The following is a 25373-nucleotide window of genomic DNA, read 5'->3' on the forward strand; positions in this document are numbered from 1 at the left end:
CGGACCAAACGTTTGCTTGCCGCCCCGATGGACTGAGGTCGCCGACGCGGAGTATAAATTAGCTCCGGATAAAATTCTTCCCTTCGCCCGGCTTTGCCTTTTCCCTTCGGCCGGCTCTCCCTTTCAGTGCCCAATTAACAAGCCGCTCTTTTATAACCTCGGAAAACCCTGCCTTTTCTCCCTAAATGGGAGAAAATGAAAAGATCCCAATCTCTCCCTCAGAGTCTTAAGCCCCTCTCCTCCCCCTCCCCCTCTTTCTTCTCCCCTCCTCTCCCCGAGCGTCTAGCCCCCCCCCCCTCGGCTCTCACTCGGCGGAGCGCCTCAGTCCCGTTCACATGAAAATTATGCCAGCTCCAGTGGCGCGTAAAATTGATGTGAACTGAAAGAAGAAGCGGGATCGGCGCGATCTCTCTCTCCCCCCCCGTCTCTCTTTCTCGTCTCAACGGGGGGTTCGGCACGTTACACAAGGCCGAGCTTGTCTCTTTAAGGAGACATTGGCCCCTAATTAGTCCGCATTCCTCCCGGTGTGGGTGATACAGCGGCGGTGAGTGGCACTGGCTGGGGGTGGGACGCTGCAAGGTTCAATGGAGGCCTTTTCCTCCTCCTCTCCTCCTCCTCCTCCAGCCGCACACCTCCCTCATCGCGCCACCACCCAGCAGACAAGCGGCAGCGGCGGCAGCGGCGGCGGTAGCAGCAACAGCGAGCAGCCGTCCCACGTTACTTTGATTGACAGCTGAACAAATGTTTCCCCTGTTCGAACGCCGGCGCAATCGAACGTCAGCAATCTCAAAGCTCCACCTCGGGCAGAGGGAAGAAGGGAGGGTCGGGGGAGGGCCCCTTCAAACGGATCCTTCGGATTGGCGACCGCTCAGGACGCGTCACTTCCCCACGTGGGGAGGTCGGCGAGACTCGTCTCTCCTCCTCCCTCCTCTCTCCCCCTCCCTCCCCTCCCGCGCCGCCGAGCCGTAAGCCCATTTGTCAGAGGCGAAATGATGGGCATTAATACAGAACGGCGATTAATGAGTGGCCGCCGTTGATTGGTCGTTGTTGACGCCCTGGGTGGGAGGAGCGGTTGGGGGGAACTAGACAGGAGGCTAAAAAGGTTTTGTGCTTCCTGACGGGAACGGTAGTTTCTTATTGGCGTATGTCGTCGGTCTCAGCTCGAAAGAATGCTTGGCTGGAGAACTACGTGTACCAGGATGCTCTGCGACAGTCTCGTCTTCCGATTGTTGTGAATATGTATCAGAATGTTAATGATTCGCTGCTGCTAAATTTGGTCAAAGGAGTCACCTCGCCAGAGCGTGTTGTTAGAGCTGGGCAGAGCGGTGGGTCTGGGCTGCTGTTGCGGTTTCGTGTTATATTGTTTTGCGTTGCGATTTGCCAGAGTTGGAAAGGAAAAGGAGAGGATTTTTTTTTTATTTAAAAAAGGGAAAATAAAAACTCGTTTGATCAAGACCGTGTTTCTTCATTTTTTTTTTTTTTTACAAAGGGGAGGGAGAACCAGACCCATTTAAAGGGGAAGGAAGGAAGAAAAAAAAAAACCCACAACAAAAGGTTATTGCACTTAGCTATTTGAGGACGCGCATAATTGCTAGGGAGAAAGACGGGAATAACAAGCGATTCTTTTCATCTCGGGAGTTCTGAAAGAGGAGGTTGGTTTTTTTTTCCTCCCCTCCTCTCTCTTTTCCTCTCCTCCCTTACCGCGCTTCTCTCCTTCGTTTGCGAAGGGCCAAAGCAACTAAGATCCGTAAAAGTTTTCAAACGGAAGAGGCGGCTGCGAGAGGGATCGCGGCGAGAGGATCCGATCTGGTATGAACGGAGTTGTCCTTTGCTTTTCCTTTGCTTGCCGTTTAGGGGGACACAGAGCGGGGCAGCCGCAGTGAAGAAGGCAGAGCCGACCCGGGGAAGCGAAGAGCGAGCCGAGGGAGCTGGCGCCGCCGGGAGCCGCGAAAAGCGAAAAGCTTTCCGACCGCCCAGAGCTCACCGGGGAACCGGTCCACGCGCGGAGCGACAGGCAGCCGGACCTTCGGAGCGCCGAGGCCCTGGGCGTGGGAGCGCAGCAACCGCGGGAATCGACCGGGGCCTCGCCGGCGATCATGCACGCCGGGCAGTGACAGCCTCTGTGGAATGTTGCTCGGCTTCCCTTTCGCCGGGGAGAAAACCGTCGCCGCCGCCTTCGCCGCCTCCTCCTCTTCCACCACCTCCGCCTCTTGTGTCTTCTTCCTCGCTCGTGTCCGCGGGGTGGAAGAGCCCGGGCAGAGCCGGAGGCGCTCGTCCAAGAGCCAGCGTCGGGGGCCAGCTCCGTCCCCCTCCGTCTCCTTTGCATTGTTGCCGTTCAAATCAATGAACCGAGTTTTCCGGCTGGCCCAGAGCACCCACTAAATCGGTTTGGATGATTCGCGACCTGAGCAAGATGTACCCTCAAAGCAGACACCCGGTGAGTAGCGGCGAGGCAGGGCGAGGGGGGCACTTCGGTGGCGACCGTGAGGAGACGACACCCACCCGCGAAAGTCTTGTTTACGAAATGGGAGGGGCCGAACCGGGAGCTGGTGGCGGCGGTGGACCGGCCAGAGAAAACAGATTAGGGACGATCCGCAAGAATAAAGAACAAATCTCTTCCCTCATTTCCACCCCCACCTCCGCCTCCCCGTTTGCCTCCTGCTTCGAGACCGCAAACGAGGGGAAAGAGCGGCGGTGGGGGGAAGCGACGGGGAGGGAGAGTTGGGTGAAACAATTGAGTTGTAGCCATTTTCTTATTGTTGTCTTTTGGCTTTCCAGGCTTCGCGATGTCAGGGAATATGTTTACACTACTTCCGTCTTGCTAGCCTTTGAGAGGCGATCTGGAGTTGGGAGCGCGGAGCTTGCTTAATCTGAATTCGGTTTCTGTTTCTCTCCGGGTGCGCTGTCCATTTTTGCCTTGTGATTTCCCCCCACCCTCTTTGCCCCCCCTCCTCCTCCTCTTTTATCCTGGTTAATAACCCACTCCCCCCCTGGGGCAACTGTTGTCTACTTTCACCTTGCTCAGCTTTGTGATTGTGGGTGCTTTTGTTGGCACAGAAAGATGAGCAATCAAAGGCAAGACGCTCCCTCAATTAGAGAGGCTTACTTGAGGTGTGGACTAGACTCAGACTTTGTGCTTGTGTAGGGCAAGGAGAGCTCTTGTGGTGAAGAAAGGGGACAAAAAAACCCTGTGTGTGTGTGTGTGTGTGTATGCGCACACACCTTCGCCAAAGTGAGTTTTTAATCGCTCTTTCCATCAGTGGCAGTGAGGTGACTTCACTGGGTGTGTTGATGTATGTTATGTGCACCAGCAGGCTGGCTTAACACAGGAGTAATTAAAATATTTTATATTCTGATGACCGCTTCTAGGCACCACATCAGCCTGCTCAACCCTTCAAATTCACCATTTCTGAATCCTGTGATCGGATTAAGGAGGAGTTTCAGTTTTTACAGGCTCAGTACCACAGGTAATTTATTGTGTTTACTTTCTCTGATCCTGTAACTTGTTTCTGGTTTGGCTTTCTTGCTTCCCCTAAAATTCATGGACATGTATGGGGGTGACCCCCTTCTTTAGAAGAAGGGGGTATCTAAACATTTCCAGGTTGTAGCCTTGATAAAAGGCTGTTCTTTTTGATCTTGCTTGGGATGTATCTCTCTCTCTCCTTTTAAAATTATGTTCTTCAAAAGGTAACAGCCCCACCAGAAGAAAACACCCTCGCCTACTTTCTGAGGTCTCAGCTTTTATCAACCTGTTTTATCTTATTGTCAAAGACTGACTTAAACTACGACCTCTCTTAGCAGAACAAGGTTCCCAAATATTACAAGTGTGCTTTTAAACATTGTCCTGAAAACCCTTTATCCAGAGCACTTACATTTCTCCCTGAATTCACCCAAACAGAAGAAATCTTTTTTTTTTCCCCGCTGAAGTTTAGCCTTGGCACATCTGTTACCGACCTATAAATAAAAGAGCTCTTATGAGTTCAACAAAGCACGATCAGAGAAGCTGTTTCAGACATGGGAGCTTTGGAAAGGAGGAGGCTAAGATTTCCCACCACCTGCTCCTCAAGTTGGGATTGCAAAGGGGGAAAGAAAAGAGAAAAAAAGGGGGCTTTTTTGCTTTCCCCCCTCTTTTCTCCTGGGTGCATTTTGGTTTAACTATTGTTTGGGTGGTGCATTTGCTGTTGCTCATTTTCTTCATTGGTGGTGTGACAACGGAGGATATCAAGTGCTGATTAATTAGACCTGGAGTGTTTGCTCATTATTCTTGGGGGGAGAAGACTTTATACTTTTTTTTTTTGACAAGGTTTCCTCCTCCCCCCTTGTGGTTTGGTTTATTATTTTTTTTCTTAAGTGGGAAGAGTGCAAGAAAGGGTTTATTGCTCACAAGATGTCGCTTGTGGATGCTGTTGTGCTGCTTTCTTTGAAAACTGAAAACCTTTCAACTCTTTTTTTTGTTTCGAGTGGTTTATTCTGAGTTACATTGTCTTGTTTGAGGGCAAGCAAGATCACACAGAAAAACCAGTTTAGTGGTATTTTTGAAATAGATTTTTACAGTAGCATACAATGTTACGCATTGGACATAATCGGCTTTCTCAGTTTTGGTGTTTAGCTATTTTTCCCCTCTCTCTTTTTTTTCCAGGAAGATTATTTGTTTTGCTCTTTTTCCACTCTCCTCCAAAATACCTTATCCATTTGCTTCAAAAAGTTTTCTTATATCTTATCTGAGAAAAAAAACAAACCTGTGTAATTGTCAACAAAGGACACTAAAGGGATGTTCAAAGTTTTTTTTTTTTTAAATAAAATTTATCAATGTTATGTAGGTGACTTGCAGGGAATGCTTACATATATATTAAGGTATTTTAAAAAATGATGTTATATATTCAGAGACGGTTGTCTTTTGTCTCCCTTCCTCCTTTTCCTCCCCCTCCCAACAGTTTAAAGCTAGAATGTGAAAAACTGGCCAGTGAAAAGACGGAGATGCAGCGACATTATGTCATGGTAAGCAGTATAACCAGTTCAGAGTGTCTGTTTTATGAATTTGGTCTTTGAACAGATCCAAATGGTCCAGGTTGCTGCAGGCAGCTAGCTAGTATGCCCACAGGGATGCTGTTAAGTAAGAACGAAGGTGCCAGGATAAAAGGCTGGGTTTGAAACCCCTTTTTGTATGCTTAATGTTGAAAGCCTAGGTGTGAAGTTTTCTTTTTATGGTTGCTCAGAGTCCTCTTGGACCTTTTTATGATCAAGTTTTTCTTGAAAGAGATAGATGAGCCCTCCATTGGTCCTGCAAGGGTGAGAATCCTTTAAGATTGCACTTTGTATTTAAAGGATACAGAAGCGTTACACTACTTTATCTATTGACTGATCCGGGCAATGTCTGCATTTTCATACAGCTTCAGTGGGAAAGCTGACAGGTTTATGCTATTCCCTTCCCTTGAGATGTGGAATATTCCTGTATCTGTGTGTCAAAGGAAGAAAAGTACATTAATAGACTTGAGGGAGCAGTTCACTCACATCTTAATCAGGTTTTCATTCTTAAACCTATGGCTTGTGAGCAGACTTTATGTTTAATTGTAGATGTGAGGTATTGGAAGGTTGGAAAATATTTAGATACTGTTTTTATTTGCCGGCTTGTCCAAATTCCCTTTATCGGCAATTGGCAGATTATGGTCTTTCCATACCTAATTTTTCTGGTAGATCCTGGTAACACCCAAAGAGCTGTTTTCTATGTGTTCCTCTGTAGTTAGATGGGAAAATAATTGCTTTTTTATGTGATGGAGTGACTCAGTTTTAAGGAGAACAGTAACCTTGAGAGATACGCTGCCTTCTAGCCAAAGCAAAGCTATCCATCAAAGCTTATATTCTGACTTTCTCTTATCTAATGTGATTGGTACATATGGTGCTATCTGGCAAAACTGAGCAACCATTTGGTGCAAGAAAATACAAGGATGCAATTAGGTAGCTTTGCCTGTGTGTTGGTTTCAGAATAAACAAATTTATTCTATATTTAAAAATAGAATAGCTGCATATATATATATGTATATGTATAAAATAAATGCAGAATAAATTTCTGTTTTTGCCTAATAACAATGTTAATGCCTGCTTTGTTAGCATTTCCAACATTTTAGCATTTTTATATTAAAAATGTGTATATGTACTTATCTAATTTTTAATAATTGGATTTGCTCCCTTGCCAGTATTTAAATGAATAGTTTCCTCTTTTTGGAAATTAGATCAGTGTAGAATTAAAATAGACAACAATTAATTGTGTTATGATAGGAAAGACAACATTTAACTTTTACATAGCATAGTTCTTCAAAATTCTACATGTTGGTCACTTTTGTGTCCTTGCCAATTTTAAAATAAATCAATGTTCTTTTTTCCCCTTAGTATTATGAAATGTCGTATGGGTTGAATATAGAGATGCATAAACAGGTAGGCAAACTAGATTTTGTCTCTTGCCTTGTGGTTAAAAAAACTGTTTGTTGTATTTTACTCAATTCTACAAAATGTGATTGTTTCAGCAGACTGAGGGAGCCAGTCTTAATTATTTTATGAGACAAACCCTTCTAGCTATGCCTAGGAGAAACTGTTGTGTTATACTAACAGCTGTCTAAATAATGTCTTCCTTCAAGTATTTTTTGTTTGCAAAATCATGATTGTAGGTTAAAGTTGATTACTGTCAATTGCTGCCTTTTGATGCATATACCAACTCCCACTCTAAAGTAAATCTATCATGAATGAGTAGTTGTCTTTATTTTAAGTGAAACAATATGTAAGTAGATAAGTTTATTGGAATACGTAGATTAAAAATGTTGCAAAAATATGAATTGTTGCTTCTTCCTTCCATTCATTAATTTGTTTACTCAATCATGCATGCATTTGTCTCTTTTAGAACCAGATATTGTTCATGTAAATGATTCCATGCTGAAGTTTAGCCCTGGGTTGCAATCTAACAGTTTGGCTAAGTTTAATAAATTGTTAATTGATTAATGAGCATAGCTTCATTGATAACAAACAGATTTCCTGACATAGACCCAAATATTTTGATTAATTTTACAATGAGAAAATATTCAGTTTCTTTATTACCATGATTTTATTTTAAAAGCATTCCTAAATAAAGTTACTTTTTAAAATCCTTCTAAAACAAAGAAGTGTGGCAAGGGAAAACGTCTGATTTATTTGATCAGTAGCGAATTCTAAACTTGAGAACATTTACCTTGAAATTCTGCTTGTGAGTTCACCCTATAATTGCACAATTTATGAGGATAGTGTAATTAGAAACTTGTTTATGCTGGCCAAAATATTAGTGTATTTCATAATGTGTTTTATTTCAAATCACTGAGTTGTGATAAAATGAACTGTATACGATCAATATTTAGTTGTCTCTAGTTCAGTGTTGGAAGTATGCACAACTTTTGAAATTAATACTTAAGTCAACAAATGGGTACTGTAAGTGACAGTCAGGTATATGACCTTTTATGAACATTGTCTTTAACAAAAGGAAACTTTTTGTTGAAATTATTCAAAGTTCAGCTTTTTATCCTTTTAATGCACTAGAATAAATTATTATAACTTGTATAAATAGGATAATCGTCAAAACACATATGCCTCATCCATGTATACAGTTTCCCACAGGTGTTCCAAATTGAACACCAGCCTGTTGTTTCAGCTTATATTTACACTAAGTAGTTAAAAACGTGTACTGAGACTTTCTCTTTATTTAAAATATCTGTTAGAAATAAAAGGTTTGGATGTGAAGTCAGTGAGGATTCTTGAGGCAGGGAGGGGGGAAAAATGCACTTTTAAACTTTTATTTCCAAAATCTTACTTTGTAAACAACCCCTGTATTACAGGGTTGAGAAACTTCTCCATTTTATATCTAGGGTGGTTTTGATGGTTAAATGAGGCTACCATTTCCTCCACTTGCTCTCCTTTCTCTAGGATTAGTGATATAAATGCTGCATCTTCACAAAACACATCTTAATACTTTTCCATCACATACTGCGGATGAATGAAAGGCTTCACGGAAGAATAATATTTTTTTTTAAAAAAAGAATCTTTTCCTATCTCTCTTTGCTGTACAACAAGAGGGATAGGTGATGTGGATTCAAATATGTTTTCCCCTCCAAGCTTCGACTCTTTTCCGGCCCTTTTCATCTGACATTACAGACATACTGAAGGCCGCCCTTTCAAAACCTTTAAACCTCCACCTTAAATCCTTCCATCTTGTTCTTTCTCTCCTGATTCCACCCCTCCCTCCCTCCACCTCCTACAACCCAGTTCAGACTGAGTGATCTGCTTTGGGGATTATTTGTGGGTTTTGTTTTTCAATTCAATTACATAAAAAAAAAAAATCCTGAGGGCAGTTTATCACATTATGGAATCCTTGCAGCTCGGCAAACCATCAACTTATTATATTTTCTTTCTCCGTGTCCCTCCTCCATCTCCCTACGCCCCAACACAAAGCCGAGAGACCTATCCATCTTTATTTGTTTTCCTGGGCAGATAGCCTTGGTTTCTTTTAGCTTCTTTTCCAGATGTAGAGGCTGGATGCCCTTGTAATGGAAAGCAGGCAATAATGCGGCTGAGTTGCCCTGCGGCATAATTGGGTCTAGTTCTCTAGATAAGGTTAGGCTTATTCGCTTATTGGATTTGCGTCTCAAAAGTGGGGCTCCCTGGAGTCCCTGGAAGTACCCTAGTAATTGGTGACCCTGATATTTGAAACCTTTGTGTATTTTTTGTTGTTGTTGAGGCATCTGTTCTTCTTGGCTGCTCCCGGCCACAGAGTATTTATTTTTAGAGAAATTTTTCATTGGAACCGAAAATGATTGCTGTGCTGGTGTCAAACCTCTGTGATTTACCAGATTGATCAAAGGATAAATGCATGGAGCATTCTCTGTGTGTGTGTGTGTCCCTCTCTCTCCTCCCCCCTCTCTTTCTCTCTCCATTTGCACATGGACTTCAGGGTAGGGTGAAAATGATGTGGTGTGGTTTCTTGCCTTCCCCATCTCTTTTGCTACGCTGATCATCAGTCATCCCGTGTTGGTTTTGATAGAAGACTATTAAAGTGAAACCTATGGGGAATTTGTCATTCTGAAAGGAAAGCTAATGTAATTAGTACCAATTAAAGTACATTTAGTAAATTGGATTTAATCTTAATTAAGCCTGCATAATGTTGCCAATTTTTAACAATTATGTTTGAGAACATAATTAATTTAGATTTTGGTAACTGGGTAAATAGCAGACTGATAAAATGAGTTCTCTGAATTATTTTGGTCTTTTTTAAAAATAATAATAATAATAATAGAAACTAACAACCTGGTCTGTGGTATAAAAACCTGTTTAATTTGTGTTTAATTTTTGTTTTCGGCAATGTCTGCTGACACCAGTAAACTGCCCTAGAGGCATTTGGGGTCTCAGATTGGGACACAGGAGGTGAGGGGGAGATAGCATGTTTTTGCTCCAGAATTGGGCAGAAAATGCCACTGTTTCTCCTTCTGACTGGATACTGTTAAAGCTATGAATATATTTATCTCTGTTGACTCCATGTTTCACCGTACCTTGAAAATTCTGTGGATCTCTCCCTTCCCCAATATTTTATGGCTTATGAATGTAAGAAGCAATGTGTGAATGTGGTTTGCCAGGGTAGAAAGGTATGAAAAAATAAATGGTGTGGGATACAGTACAGATTTTTGCTATATTTCCTTTGCTTTTTCTTCTCACATGTCTGAATTCCTTTGGCTCATTGTTCCCCGCGCCCCCCCCCGCCCGCTCATTTTCTGAGCTTTGCATAATGGTGCTTACCCCAAAAGGGAATAGTGTGTGATGGGCATGCATATATGTGTGTCATATTATTATAGCTTTAAAAAAAATATCAGGATTTTGTTGCATAAATTTGAATGTTATTTTTGTTATGCTAAGTAGATTGTCATACTGCATAAAAATATTCTAAATCGGGGTTTGTGGGTTATTCCCTTATAATGAGAATCAGCACTTGGCTACAGATACACTTGCAAATAGGACTGGTGGGAAGTCGGTTACATTCATTTGACTTGAAGGCAATCTCAAACAAATCTCTTTTTATTTTGTCTTTGAAGAAATCAGAACTTGGAAGCTGGGCATACTTTGAAAAAATCATTTTGAAAGAATGTTTCAATCCATTCTTTGCTCCTTTCAACCCTTTTGCTCCAATCCGTGTAAATTTGCTTCCAGGTCTTGGGCAACAACCTTTTGGAGTGCTACTAAAATATTAATTAGGTTGAAATGAAAGGGCTCTGGCCTGGCTGATAGGATATCATAATCGTAGCTGCTGTAGTTGATGGTAAATGATGATAAATGGCATTAGGAACCTTTTAGCAAACTGTAATAACTATACAGAGGGAAGTGGTATGGATTTGCATTATATCTGATACCCTCTGGTACCAAGCGGATTGCCAATACTGCTTGTTTAGCATTTTCTAAGGGCAATAGGATATTGATTTCTGACTTACAAGGAACAGCTCTATTTTCACCATTGAAAAGTATTGCGGGTTGTTAAGACGAAATAGACTTGAAGAGGCCTGACTGCTGCCCATCATGGAGCGAATAAAGCAAAACTGCCAAAGCATGGCGGTGCAGTGAGATGGGGCCCTCAGCAATTTGTTGCTATTAATTTACCATGCTCGACAGCAAATCAATCGGCATCTACTTCATCTGCTGGAGAAAATGCTGTCCAGGGCAGATAAAAGGCCCTGGCGTAGTACAGGGAATAAGGCTGGATTGGCCAAGCGGAGGCGGCAGTTAATGTGTAAATAAGTGAAATCAAGGCTGCTGTTGCTGCAGAGGAAACTGTTTTTAATTAGGTTGGGGCTTTTATATGGAGCTATTTAAGAAAAGAACAGAGTAGAACAGTGGAGGGTTGAGGTGGGGGAGAGGAGGTTTACTGCTGACGGGGATAATATATAGTTTGTATGACAACCTAGCCTTGAGTCCACTTACTGCTTGGGCTTGGGTGAGTGATTACATCCAAGACTTAGATGGGAATCCATTTGTTTAATTTAGAAGCAACCAACCACTCTTATTCAGCCCTGAAGCTATAGGAGGCTGGTTATTGAGAGCAGCTGTTATACAGGTAGTCCTTAACTTACAACCATTTGCTTAGTGACTGCCTGGAGTTACAACAGGACTGGAAAAAAATGACCAGTTTGACTCCACGGTCATGTCATCAAAATTCAGGTGCTTGGCAACTGGCATGTATTTATGATGGTTGCACTGGCCTGGGGTCATGTGACTATTTGTAACCTTCCCAGTGAGTTTATGACAAGCAGTGTCGATATTAGCAGCCAGATTTGCTTAAGGACTGCATGGTTCACTTAACAACTGCAGTGGTTTTAACAATTGGAGCAAAAATGATCGTAAATTGGAGCAAAACTCACTTAACGACTGCCTTGCTTAGCGATGGAAATTTTGGGCTCACTTGAGGTTGTAGGTCAAGGCTTACCTATATTTTGTGAGATATCTAAGGAAGGCTGATCAAAGGTTAGCAAGGTTGGGTAAACCCAGGTCCTCTGTAAAGGGCTCATCCCTGATCCCTGACCCATCCAGAGTGGGTCTAGGACAACTTGGCATGGCCAACTTGCCACGGCCAGGTCACTGCTGCCACCTTGCCACTGCTAAGTTACCTCTGCCAACTCACCACCACCAAGTTGCCACAGGACAACACCACATGGCCAGTGTGCCATGGGGATAACTCACTGCAGGTGGGCGAGTGAGTGGGCAGAGCACTGAGTGGTGGCGGAAGCTGGGGGTTCCCATTTTCGCATCTCCTGCTGCAGCCAAACTCCAAAGAAACTGGGCATGGTGACACATGATCCCAGGACATTGAAATATGAGCCAGTTGCTAAGCATCCAAATTTTTACCATGTGTCCATAGAGATGCTGCAACTGTCATGAGTCTGAAAAATGGTCATAAGTCACTTTTTTCAGTGCCATTGTAACTTTGAAGAGTCACTAAACAAAAGGATGTAAGTTGAGAACTTATCTGTATAAAGGACATCTTGCTCTCCATCCCAGAAATGCCAAGTTACTGATTGATCAATGTAATGAGTATTTTCTGTTATTGATAAGACGTTTTTCACAAATGTGCACATTTTGTAAGGCTTACAAATAACTCCAGAAAGGGAGAGAGTTTTGTATGTGAAGAGATGACCACTGTGTGAAGGCTGCACTGTTGGTTGTAACTCAAGGAGTGTTTCTCAACTTCAGCAACTTTAAGATGTGTGGATTTCAACTCCCGGCATGATGGCTGTGGGATTCTGGGAACTGAAGTCCATGCCTCTTAAAAGTTATTGAGAAATACTGCTGCTGTAGAGAACAGACATTCTTTTGTAAGCATTAGTGTGTTCTTGCTTTCAAGAAGCTCTTGTATGGAAGTTTCTGTTCCTGTATCTATTCTCATAAACATCTCAGTGATCGCTGAAGATTAAAACAAGATCACTTGTAATGTTCTGTTTATTTGACCAGCTATTTATCCAGATGTTTTGGATTGTAAATGGGACTGTATGTGAGAATAGAATTACAAGATGAACATGTACAATATTGATTTCTGGTTGGAGATGTATTTTTTTCTACTTGAAAAGAAGCTGGGAAACCAGCTAAAATTACATTGTTAAAATTTGCTCTCCTTTTTTTACACCATAAGAAAGATTTGTTCACGATATAAACAATGAGGAACCCGTACTGTAGGATTGGAAAGCGAAAATAAAGTAGATTAGAAATGCAAAGGTGAACACCAATGACAAAGCTTACTTATCAAATTTCAAAATATAAAGCAGGAGCTGATGAACAAACATTGCAGTCAGAATTTCTTCACTTAAGTAGATCTATCCTCCACCTTAAAATTGGTATGGTCAAACTGTATCTGACTTATCTGGTGACTTAACCTGACTTTGGATTCATTCAGGTCTCTTATTGAATCGGCTTTAAAAAAATATATGGAAAAATTAATGACAGGATTAATGGAGAAATGGCATAAGCAAACTCACAGAAACCAACATATGAGAGGAAAAAATATTATTGGAGATTAGATCACCCCATCACTTCCAATGAAAGGTGTAGAATTTTACATTAGATTTTTTAAATCTGAAGATTAGAATTTTAAAACTAAATCAGTAATTCTTAGGTATGCCTTAAGCATTCAGACAGTGTAAAAAGCAACCCTATGGTGTAATAACTCTTAGGAGAAGAGAATATTTCAACAATAGAGTTAGTTAACTGCATGCACGTTCTAAAATATAAATTATTCAAATTCTTTTTTTTATGGGGAAGGAGACTTTTAGTTTCACTGCTGCCTCTCTGTTTCTCCCTTTTTAGCATGAGCCTCATTTTCCTGCTTCTAGAGAAAAGAATCATTTGAATAATTACATTTTCTTTTAATTGGGAAGAATGTTTATATAAGGTTACATTGTCCCACAGGGATGCATAGTGAAGAAGGTATCTAGTTTGCATAATTGGGATTGGGCTGTACGGCATGCATACATGCTGTTTGATCATAGGCTCCGTAATTTTTTTCTTTTCTTAGCATGGATTTCTGACTGCCTTTTAAATGCATACAAATGTTGGCTCTGCATTCTCTGTTGAGCGCTCATGATTGCTTTGTTTCTCAAACCAGAAACAACCTACGGTTGACATACGTCTTTAAATACCGGTTGTTACAATTCTACAGTGGTACGCATAAGCAGTGTGTAAACATGAAAGTATCTTATTATCTCTTCATAACAACCAATTAAAATGGGGGAGGAAACATTGCACCAGTATTAATTTATCAATAGCAATTGTTATTTGCTGTCCAAGACATAGGAGTAATTTCAGTAGTGGCATTTTCTCTACCAAACGCTGCAAGCAGAAAGAGAAGATTATGCAAAGAGAGTGTAGCAGTTTCAATATACTTTTTGCCAAATGTGGTTGTTTTATTCAGTGTGGGCTGCTCGTGGGCTGCTCGTAGGCATACAAGTTCCTCCCCAAATTTTAGCTTAAAAGTTCCATTTAACTCCCATCAAATAAATCGAGATGATTTGCATTTGCATTTATGGAATGATTTAAGTGTTCCTTTTCCGGATGAAATAAATGCCATGGATGAATTTGTTTGTTAGAAACCGAGTACAATTTTATGGAGCCTAAATGCACAGCTTGTTGCAGACAATCATTTGGCTATACAGCGTTCAGAGATAGTTTGGCTACTGGTTCTCCCAAACACGTGATCGATCATGTTTTCAATTTCTTGCCGACTGCTAAGCAGAACTGGAATCAATTGGACTGCTTCTAATTGAAAACATGCCTCAGCTTATGATGGCAAACCTCTAATATTATTCTTAATTGAAGTGGGTAAACCCAAGTCTGGTTGTTGATATGTTATAGCATAGATCAGCGCCCCAAACTTTTGGGCACCAAGGACCTGTTATGAGGAGAGAGGACAGGAGGGGGCGTGATTTTTTGTGTGCTTCCTGAATCCCGTGGATGGGACTTTGCTTGTTTGCGTGGCCCGGTTTCTGGCATGTCCACAGACTGGGGTGGGGGACCCCTGGTGTAGACCTACTTATTTATGTTGCAATCTCAGTGATACAAGAAGGCTTCATGTGTCTAGAGTAACACTGATGATGGGCCTGTGCAACGGATAGTAAGCAAGCTCCCTTCAACAACATATGTTGTATAATGTTGTGCAACAGTTGGAATGGAATGTAAAATTCAGGACTACAAAAGTAATGTTTGGAAAATCCCGTTATTTTTGTTTGGTAGGTTTCATATATTGTGCTCCCTTAACCATGAAAGAGAAAATGTGTTCTCTGTGTGGTTCAGTTTAAAACAATTTACATAATAGATTTTGAACAGATATTTTATTATTCCGTCTCCTCCCACCTCTTCACATTTCCAAACCTGCAGGCTGGAACTCGCCAGTTTCAATGGAGTGAAACTGAAGCAGAATGACCAACTATGGTAGTAGTTTATGGGTTGCAGTGTAACTTTCTCTTCCCCTCACAACCTGTGAAAATTTTGTTAATGGGATAGATAAGATATTATTTGCAATTTAATTCAGTAGGATAATTCGTTGTTTTTAAAATATCCGTGAAACTGAAGAGGATATTTGTAGCTTAGGGGTTGAACTGTGCTCTCTGAGTTGTATGGTTTTCTTGCAGACATTTCATCACCAAACTAGGTAACATTATCAGTGTGGCAAGAGATCAGTGCAGTAACATCATCAGTGCTGCAAAAAAAACAACAACCCCCCACCAAACTCAGAGAACACCAAGGATCCCACAAATACCCCTCACAGCTTCAACCTCAAACTGTCTACTGCGGACCTCACCTCCTTCCTAAGAGGTTCTTAAAGGGGGCGCACCAAGCGTGCCTACCGTCCCTGTCTGACTGTCCCCATTTATCTGTATTTACTTCCTCTGTTCATGTTTATGATCATACCTATACTTGTTATCCTGTACGTGTTTGACAAATAAATAAATAAACAAATAAACACAAACAAATAAATAAATAAAAATATTTGTATCCCTGAGAAAGAGAGAGAGGGAAGGAGGGAGGGAGGGGGAGAAATTGAAAACATTTATCTTTGTGGCTTTTTATATAATGCCACAGATTAACTTGAGTGGATACCCCTCTAGTAACAGTGAAGACTTAGGCCTTTTCCTTATAGCCATGTCAATTCTTGAGATCAATCTGAGTTGCTCTGTCCCTGCAGGTTCTGTTTACATGCCTCAACACTGAAGCCAGATAATGTTGCTGCTCTCATACAGTTTAACCTAGTGTAGTTTCAGGGCATTGGTTAGTAGTTTCCCTGGCATGTTTTGCCACAGGAAAGATGAGTTGAAATGGTTTCATTGATGCTGCCATCTAAGGACCATCTGGATTACTGCAGATTGGAAATACAAAATATATACGGTATTTTCAATCTGCAGAATATAAATCCTTCCATTCTCCACCATTAATTCAGAACGGAAGAAGCTTCTTGGATGAGAAGCGAAATGTTTTCAAGGAAAAACAAAGAAAGTCCAGTTGTCTTTTGAAAAAGCACCTTTGAGTGTAGGGAATCAGGAAATTCTGATTCCAACCTACAGATAACCTCTGTATTTTGGTGTCTGTGAACTTATTTCAGAGAACTATTGATCTTCTGGGAAATCGATAACCCTACTAGTTCATTAGACCTATGTCAACGCCTTCAAATCCCTAACCCATATGTGTGTGTGTGTTTGTGTGTGTAAATTGGTGCTGAGTTGGTCACTATTCCAGATGCATCATCCTTTAGATCAGGGGTGTCAAACTTGCGGTCCGCGGGCCAGATGCGTCACGTGCTGGCCCCACCCTTGCCCAGTTTAGCAAAGGGGGAAAAAGACCCACTACGTCACGTGACATCGCCATGACGACGCAAGTTTGACACCCCTGCTTTAGATGGTCTAGACTACCGGTGGGCAAATATGGCAGCTTTACCTGAGTCAGGAATTCTGGGAATTGAAGTCCATAGGTTGTACACTTGCCATAGTTGCCTGCACCTGGTTTAGATTACCCACATGGGAAAAATAGGGGGTGGAAGTAGAAGACTAAAGGAGTTTCAAAGTGCAATAATTAAGGATAATTCTAGGCCACGTTAACAGTGGATGGGGATGAGATAGAGACAAAATCATGAGGACGTGTGCAAATGGTTGTGGGCAAGCAGGATGTGAGGAAGCCAAGCAGGTTGTGGAAACATTGGAGGCAAGCCAGTTGACTGTCTATCTCAAAAAAGGTAACTCAGTCCAGCTGCTGAGAGAGGTGGGAAAGAACACTTCAAAGAGTCTCCGACTTAATTAACTCACTACAGTATAACTGAGGCTGGGAAGTTCCACTTGTGGTTTGTAAGATTCTATATTTACTCCAGACTAGCATTAAAGAGGTCTGACAAAATCTGTGTTGTTCTTGCTCCTTTGGCCTTGATGGCTAGGTGAGGTTTGGTGGGATGAATTGTTAAACTATGAGTTGTCTCCAAACTGGCTATGGGTATTGATGTGCGGAGGGGGGTTAAGAATTGCATTGGGTATTTGGGGGTACAGCATCTGCACTACCTCTGCTTTAATCTGGGCAAAATCATGACACAGGGGCAAACTTAGAAATGGGCGGGAGGCAGACTATAAAATGGGGAACAGCCCCTCTAAACAGGCCTACTAGAATCTCTTTGCACTGTTAGGCATAACCCTTAATTCATTATCTCCATTTCACTTGCATTCTAAGCCAGAGATATGGAAGACTATTTGAGAAAAGTACAAGGAAGACAACTGAATTTACTTTGCTCTTTTATGTTTCTGCTCTAAAAAAAATATCAAACTCAGTGCAACAAGACTAGCATGTGTCTTCTGCCAAAGCTTAAAAAAAAGTATTTTGCTACTTGAAGTCACTGTTTTTGTAACACTTTTGTAGAGAGATTGTGGAATAGAAAGCAAGGGAGAGGGCAAGAGATATATAGATCCCCCCCCCACACACACAGGAGAGTGGGAAGTTGAAAAGGGAAGGGAAGGAGGGGGGGAGAGATAGTAACAGTACTACATATTTCAGCACTTCACCAGCTTTAGACTGAAGCTGTGTACTGAAGATAGGAAGGAAGTTGGGGAATGCATTGTGAACCACAATTGCGACCTATTGAAGGATGGAAAATTTCAGCCAAGGCTAGCGGGCCAGATTTTTTTTGGGGGTGGTGGTGGTGGTTTGTGTGTGTGTGTGTGTGTTACACTGATAAAACGAGCTATAGAAGTTTGGCAACCCTGCCTGGAGGCTGTGAGTTGTTCAGATTGATTTTACCTTCTGCAACACCTTGAGTGCTCTTTCCTTCACAGTGGGGTGGATAGAAGTCTAGCATGCGTGGTTTTTCTTAGCCTTGCACAGTAGTGATTACTCCCGTGTCCTGGCGCAGAATATAAATATTGAATAAGTGGTGCACTTGCTGAGTCTCTCACAGCTATAAATGGTACTTCTTTTGGTCAGGAGTTCACTGCCTTGTAAGATTGAAATTAACACCGTTGATGTGTTGTGCTTTTAATCATCAGGTTAGTTAATGTTGTGATTTTTGGAATACAGCAGCTTAGAGAACCCTTGCTAAAAGTATGTAAAACCTCAAATTTCTTTTAAAGCCATACTCTGTCCAAAATTTAAAAGCAAGTAAAACAAAACAAAACAAAAGATTCTCTGATCCAGGGAAGCTTAATTTTCTCTTACTACATAAATGAGTCTTGTTCGTCTAATATAAAATTCTATCTGATTAATTTCTTCCGAAGTAGAAAATCCTACTTTTCTGACTCAGGAGAAATAGGAAATAAGGGCTGACTCGAGACTTTTGCATTTTGTTCAGGCAAAGGGATGAGGAGTTTAAATGCGCAGGCAAAAGTCTCATTTATAGTTATTAAACTGAAATATGCAATGCAGCTATAGCTTTCACCAGCAGTGAGAGAAAATATCTTATGTGGTCTTAGCTTGTTTCAATGTTGAATGGAATGGGCTCCTCATTTTATCCAAATGCACGCAGTACATTAAAATGCATTGAGTATGCTACTTGTAAACAAATCTTTCTTTTGAATAGCGCTTTGGGGTTTCAGGTGAGATTTATCTATGCCTATCCATTGATGGCATATCATTTATGAGGAAAATGGATTCCTCCTGCCACTTTGAGCTCTGCTACAGAGGAGAGACTGCAGGCAGAAAGAAGGAAGTCTCTTGTCTACCCAGGCTATGTTGGATGTCACCCTTCCTCGTTTTAGGCTTTCTTGCTTTCCAGCTGACAACAGGAAAGAGATTTAGCATGCATAGTAGAATTCCAGCTCCTAGTTATTGTCCCCAATGAATGCATTAATCCTTTGAGGAGCTCCTTCTGTAGACCAGCAAAACACCAGAGAATGCAGCAGTGAAGCATGCTTGTTTTTATTGTGTTACAGTTCAGAAAACATAGAAATTGCAACTGGATTTAGTAAGTGTGGAGAAAAAGCACTTGAGGGAATGGCTTGGCAAGAACAGAGAATGTGATCGGGAAGAATATTGAAGCTTTGATGGTTGTGAATGAAAAGATAAAAGTAACCTATCATTGAAATAACAAGGATGGGGGTGTCTATTCTGATGTGAAAAGTAGGAGTGCTACGTGATCAAGCTTAAAACAAGATCTTTGAAACACACATTGGCAGAGATCTTTGATAAATTAGAGTTTTTATTCAAGTAAATGAATATTATGACTCTCTTGAGTGAAAAGCACTGTTTGCTTTATCCCTACAATTAAAATAGCATGTGTGGAACTTGTCTGCAATAAGTGAATCTCTGCAGCAGACTGTTCCCCTGCACGTAGCTACTGTAGATCACTGCATATTTGTATATATCTTTTATATCAAAGTACTTAGATATAAATACTGTGATAAGAGATCAAAGCTTTGTTAAATATTAAAGTTTATGTATTGCTTAGTTCTTGCACTAAAATTGCTGGAAGAGGCCATCCCTCCATTCAGATGAAAAGACCTCAACTGCAGATGAAACCCAGTTATATAGCTACACCAGGTTAAATTGAAGTTCCTGTGGAACTTCTGAAGTCTGGGAAGATATAGAAGATAAGAAGAAATAGATTGGGAAGATAAGCTCAAATTAAATTCCATCAAGACAGGGGAAAAAAAGATGACAATCCAGTATCATTGGTTCTATTGGCCGTTCTTCACTTATTTCGCCCCCCCCCCATCCCAAAGTTGGTGAATTGGTGGTCCTTTTGAACACTTGACCTCTGCTGAGGCAGGAGGTGGAAGCCATAGCTAGAATAGGTTAGCACATCAATTTGCAAATTTTACCTTTGTTGTCTGCTGGCCAGAATGTGTGAGGGTTGGGATGAAGTATTCATTTTGTTAAAAAATACATTTTTTGGGGTCCATCTTCAAATGTTGCTGTCACATACTGAACACTCATTGCAAGATTTTCTACATCACCTAATATGCAGACAGCTAAGGAACTGATTTGGAGAGCACTTGATGGGAGGTCTAGAATTAGAAAATGGTTGTTCATTAGACAAGGGGATCACCCAACCGGCAACCTTAATCTTAAGTGAGGTGAACTGAGAAACATGCTTTGGGTGGCATGCTATGCTCTCAACTAATAAGCGAGAAAGGACAAAAGCTACATTATATTTAACATAATTCAAACTTAAGTTTAATGGCAGTTAATTCATATAACTATAATAACATTATTGCCCTAGAGTATGCTTTTTTTCTCTGTAATATTAAAGATTTCAGTTCAGTGGTAACATTTGGAGGTGTCTGAGGAACTGCATCCCAGCTTATGGCAGGGAAAAATGCATTTAGAACATTGAAGAACTCTGACTACAGCCCAGGAGAAGATTGAGCAGAGCTGAGGGCGGAGTTAAGCATGCCATCAATTTGGAAACATTATGTTGCCACAATGAGTTCAGGTCCAACATCTTTTGAATTCCATTGACCCTTACAGTATCTGGTTCCAACTTAGTATTGAACTTTAGTTGATTAGGTTCTTGTGTGTAACCTAGAGCAATAAATCCTTTTTGAATCACAATTTTTGATGTACAGGTCCTGCTTTCCCCTATTTGCTCTTTGCACAGATGTGTTAAATTTCAGTTCTCTTGGGCATTGACCATGTTGGATGAGGATTATGGGAGACAAAAGTGCATTATATCTGATGGGTTATTTGTTTGGGAAAAACTACTGTAGTCATTATTCACTGCTTGTATGCTTCAGTGATATTCCTGATTAGAATAAAGAAAGGGGAAGAGAGAAAAATTGCAAACATATGCAAATATGTTGAAGAGTAAGAGTGATCAGATAGGAGGGCATTGGAAGAAGTGGGAAAGAGGAGACACTGTTTAGAGCAGGGGTGTCCAACCTTGGCAACCTTAAAACTTGTGCACTTCAACTCCCAGAATTCCCCAGCCAGCCATGTCCACACTCTTAAAGTTGCCAATGTTGGACTTGGACCCTCTTGCTAGAGTGCACAGTAGATTTCCAGATGTTTGCATCTCATATATCATAGACCTAACCATGTTGACTCGAAATTCCAGGAGTTATTTTAACAAATCATGGAATCAGTTGATCAGAAATGTCTGAGCCAATGACATTGGAATTCTCCATATGCTTCTCAGGGAAGCAGTTAGATCAATAATGTCCAACTTTAAGACTTGTGGACTTCAAATTCCAGAATTCCCTAGTCAGCATTTTGCCAAGGTTGGACACCTGGAGTTTAGAGGATGTCCAAACTTTCCCTTGTCATTGTTTCATGAATAATGTGAAATAAATTGCTAGACTCTCTTCTATTTACTTTAATCTGTTGTAAACTTTGCTTCCCTTTGATTAATTCTATGTTAATGAGTAGGATGGACTTGTTCCTGCATGGATGGAGGAGAAATTCTGTTTCTTTCCTTTCCTCTCCTATTATGGACTGTTTTGGCAAACTGGCCAATGTGCACATCAGGCACAAGTCAATCAAAGTCTACATTAAAGCCTTAGTCTGAGAAAACCTCGCAGAGAAAAGGAACAATGGGAAGAAATTACTTAATTAGTTTTCTCTACACGTCTCTGATTTCCCTGCAGTACCATTCACTCTGTATGACAGCCTTCCCTTTTCACAGTACTTTCTTTGAAAGATGGCAATGTATTAGCATGTGAGACAACTGGATGGAAAGGGCTGAGAATCCACCAAGCAATGAACACTGTCTCCAGTTCTTGAAAGAGGTAGGAGGTTAAAGGAAAGAGTGTGCCAGACACATACAAAAACAACTGTTTTTGAGAGAAGAAGCTGAGATTCCTTCCTTCCTTCCTTCCTTCCTTCCTTCCTTCCTTCCTTCCTTCCTTCCTTCCTTCCTTCCTTCCTTCCTTCCTTCCTTCCTTCCTCCCTCCCTCCCTCCCTCCCTCCCTCCCTCCCTCCCAGTCTAAAAGTGAAAGGATATATCTTTACATTATATCTTTTAGGGAGATTTATTATAGTCAGTTTCTAACTTAATTGTATGCCTTTTAAATAACTGATTAATTGTGTATATTTCTAGAAACTGTTAAGAGCCACTTTGATGTAACAGGTTAGAAAATGGTTTTGTATTAGACATGAAACTAGCAGGGTGACTCTGGGTCAGTCACTCTTTACCAGCTCTAAAAACCCAAAGTCACTCAGTCTTGCCAGTGATTAGCTGAGGCCTGCTGTTCTCCATCCAATACCTCCAAGCATCAGGATAAGATGACCATGTCATTGCTTAATTTGCCAGGGGAAGAGATGTATAATTGAGTAACATCAGCATATCAATGATATCTCATCCTATGGCAATGGATGAGCTCACCGAGCAGTCTCAGGTAGATGTTAAAAAGGAGAGGAGAAAGCACTGAATCCTATGGCACCCTACATAGCAGGGCCTGAGGGTTAGGGTTAGCATAGGACCTCTCCTCCCCTATCATCACTGACTGGATTCAATCCTGTAGGAAGGCAATGAATCAGCACAACACTGTGCTGCTCATCCTCAACCTCTGAGTTCATGCAGAAGTATACTATGGTCAGTGATATCAAAAGCCATTGAGAGGTCAAGTAGAATAGCAGTCCCAACCTTTGCAGCTGGTGGTGGTGGGGAGAGGGGAACCGGGCTGGTGCACATGCGTAGCTTGACTCGTGCTTGGCTGCAAGGGTGTGTGCTGGCTTGCCGCTCGTGTGAGTTGAGCTGTGTGTGTGCCGCCAGCCCTTGGCACAATGAATAAGTTACAGCCCGGTAGCTGGTTGCAGTCCAGGGCTTGGGGATCCCTGAAGTAGAGCAAGGATGGATGCACTAACCCCGTCCTCCCATGCCAGAAGTTATCCACAAGTGCAGCCAATGCTGTTCTGATCCTATAGCTGGGTCTGAATTCTGACTCAAAAGGATTCAGACAATCTGCTTCCTCCAAGAAGTTCTTCTATCATCTTTTCTACCATCTTCCCCCAAAAGGGGAGATTGGAGATTAGATACTGGACAAAAATTGTTCATATAATTGGGTCCAGTGATGGCCTCTTGAGGAGGGGGAGAACTTCAGGCTTTTTGAGAAGCAAAGGAACAACCTGGTCACGCAGAGAAGATGCTATAGATCAGTGGTGGCTAACTTTTTTCGGCTCCTGTGCCGATAATTGCATGCCCACTTGCTTGCTAGCACCCGGAAGGCAATGCGTGCTGTCCCCCCATGCCTCCTGTGCATGCGCGCATGACCCCCCTCATGCACCGCATATCTGCTCATGCGTGTGTGACTCCCCCTTGTGCATCTGTGCGTGCATGCATGTGTGATTCCTCCCTCGTGTGCTGCACGTCTGCACATGTGCACACCATCCCCCCACACGCAGCTTCCCTATGCATGCGTGCATATCTCCCGCGCATTTCCCTTCCGCTCCCTGCGCATGCATGCCAGGTGTTGGGCAGCAGTGTGTGCGCACATGCGCAGTGCGGCTCTTTCGGGCAACCTCTCACATGTCGGGGGAAATGGCTCTACGTGCCACTTCTGGCACGCATGGCATAGGTTCGCCAACACGGCCATAGATGATCCTCAGTTGTACATCTCTAATCATCTCCAAAGCCCACTTGCATGACACCATCCAGGCCATTTTAACAAGCCAGGAGGAGCATGGATCCAAAGAGCAGGTGACTGTGTTCACAGTCTGAGACCTTGTCTGTTTCCTCGGGTCCAACAGGTTCAAACTGTTCCCAGATAACCAGGCATGACTCTTTTCTAAATGTCTCCTCTGGCCCTGTGACGAAGTCAGCGTCCAACTGGGAATGAATCCAAATGACTTTTACCAACAGATGTTGAGCAAGTCCCTTTGTACTTCCCTGTAAGATTTGTTCACCCCTCTTACCCAGGAGGACTCATGTCGACAAAATATGGCTGGGGAATAGCAATCTATGAGTGCAATTAGGGCAGAGAAGTACTGCCACCAGGTAGGCCTTAATAGCAGTTCTAACCCATTGTTAAGGTAATGGAGATTTAATAGCTGACCGGCTGCTGTATGGTTGTAAGCCAAGATGATGAACTAAGGATGAGCCAGCAGAGTACTGCCACTTTAAGAAGCTGTCTATATAAAGGAGGCCATGTGAGGGCTTCTCTCTCTCTCTCTCTCTCTCTCTCTCTCTCTCTCTCTCACACACACACACACACACACACACACACACAATTGTAGTCACGCTGCAAACATCTGACACCCATGTTTTGTCAGGTTTGTTCTTTGTTGAGCGTCAGCAGTCCTCAATATGTCTCTTCTACTGTTTCATCTCCCTCAGTTCTTCCATAAACTATGGGAAATGACAGAATCCTTGAGAGGAGAAAGGCCCCATGGGTGTGATCTGATTCAAGACCTCAGCTGCCCCCTTATTCCAAGTAGCAACCAAGGCTTCAGATGGACCCTGCAGCGGACCAACTGGGATAACCCCCCAGCTCCCACATATACTGTATACAGTGATTAAGGACACAGCTAGTAAGGAAAAAAATATTATTTGTTCCCAGCTTTAGAAATATGTTAGGATATTCATTGCACATAAAGTAGGACTAGAACACGGGGTCTCCTGGTTCTAACATAGTGCCTTTAAACTGGCTCACATATTAAAATATAAATCTATAATAATATTAAAGTAAATGTGTGCTGAGTCCAAAGCATTAAGGATTCTGCAATTATTGACTTGTTCGAATTCTACAAATCAATAATTGCAATAATTGAATTGATATATTCTACAGATCTAGATAATATGCTTGTTTGGAGAGTAACTGCTCTGAATCCCTTTACACCGTCATCCATTACAGCAGCACATAGGGTTGCTGTCTTCCATTAGCAGTATACAAAATTGGGTGACAATGTTAATATGGGAGGAAGTTCAAAGAGTAGCACTGTTATCAATCAAGTGTATGGAAATTGTAGGAGTTGCAGGCCTACAGAAGGCTTCAGTTTTACTCAGTGGCAGCAAAACCACAAAGATATGTTTTTGAAAAAAGAGCATTAAGGAAGCAAAGATGTGGTTTTCTCTGGGTATGTCTTGTCACCGGATGACTTATGGTTAGCTTTCACAAATCTGACCACTGTTATTTTTTTATTCTTCCTTCACATACCACCATCTATTTTACAGTCAAAAGTACTTCTAATTTTTTTCCTATTTACTTTTAAATAATAACAGGAATGAGTTAGTATAGTGCCATGTCATCTGTTTCCATACTGAAGATCTTATTTGTTTATTAAAAGTATTTTTATATTACTTATATTACCAGATTATCCATTTTCAGCGAGTGATAGGATGTGAATGGGGCCAGGATAAACAATGTTTTATTTTATTGAATGTATCAAATATGGCTAATATTACTTTCCAAGTATTTAATAATCCCCTCTGT

General features: G+C 41.8%; 1 protein-coding gene across 5 annotated transcripts in view; it reads left to right on the forward strand.

The window, feature by feature from the left end:
- Positions 1-1190: 1190 nt before the first annotated feature.
- The window catches only part of LOC113416838 (transducin-like enhancer protein 4), a 159851-nt gene continuing 135668 nt past the window's right edge, over positions 1191-25373 (forward strand). For 3 of the 5 annotated variants that reach the window (XM_026674952.2, XM_026674960.2, XM_026674968.2), the window contains exons 1-4: positions 1310-2437; positions 3370-3467; positions 4935-4998; positions 6388-6432. In XM_026674952.2, the coding sequence (XP_026530737.1) occupies positions 2393-2437; positions 3370-3467; positions 4935-4998; positions 6388-6432 (252 nt within the window). In that variant the 5' untranslated portion in view covers positions 1310-2392. Of the gene's footprint in view, positions 2438-3369; positions 3468-4934; positions 4999-6387; positions 6433-25373 lie in introns of all 5 variants that reach the window. The other 2 variants (XM_026674944.2, XM_087957846.1) reach the window with 2 other exon arrangements.

This window comes from Notechis scutatus, chromosome 2, assembly GCF_049901735.1.
Source record: "Notechis scutatus isolate UNSWTSFEM ecotype Mainland chromosome 2, rNotScu1.2, whole genome shotgun sequence".
NCBI lineage: Eukaryota > Metazoa > Chordata > Lepidosauria > Squamata > Elapidae > Notechis > Notechis scutatus.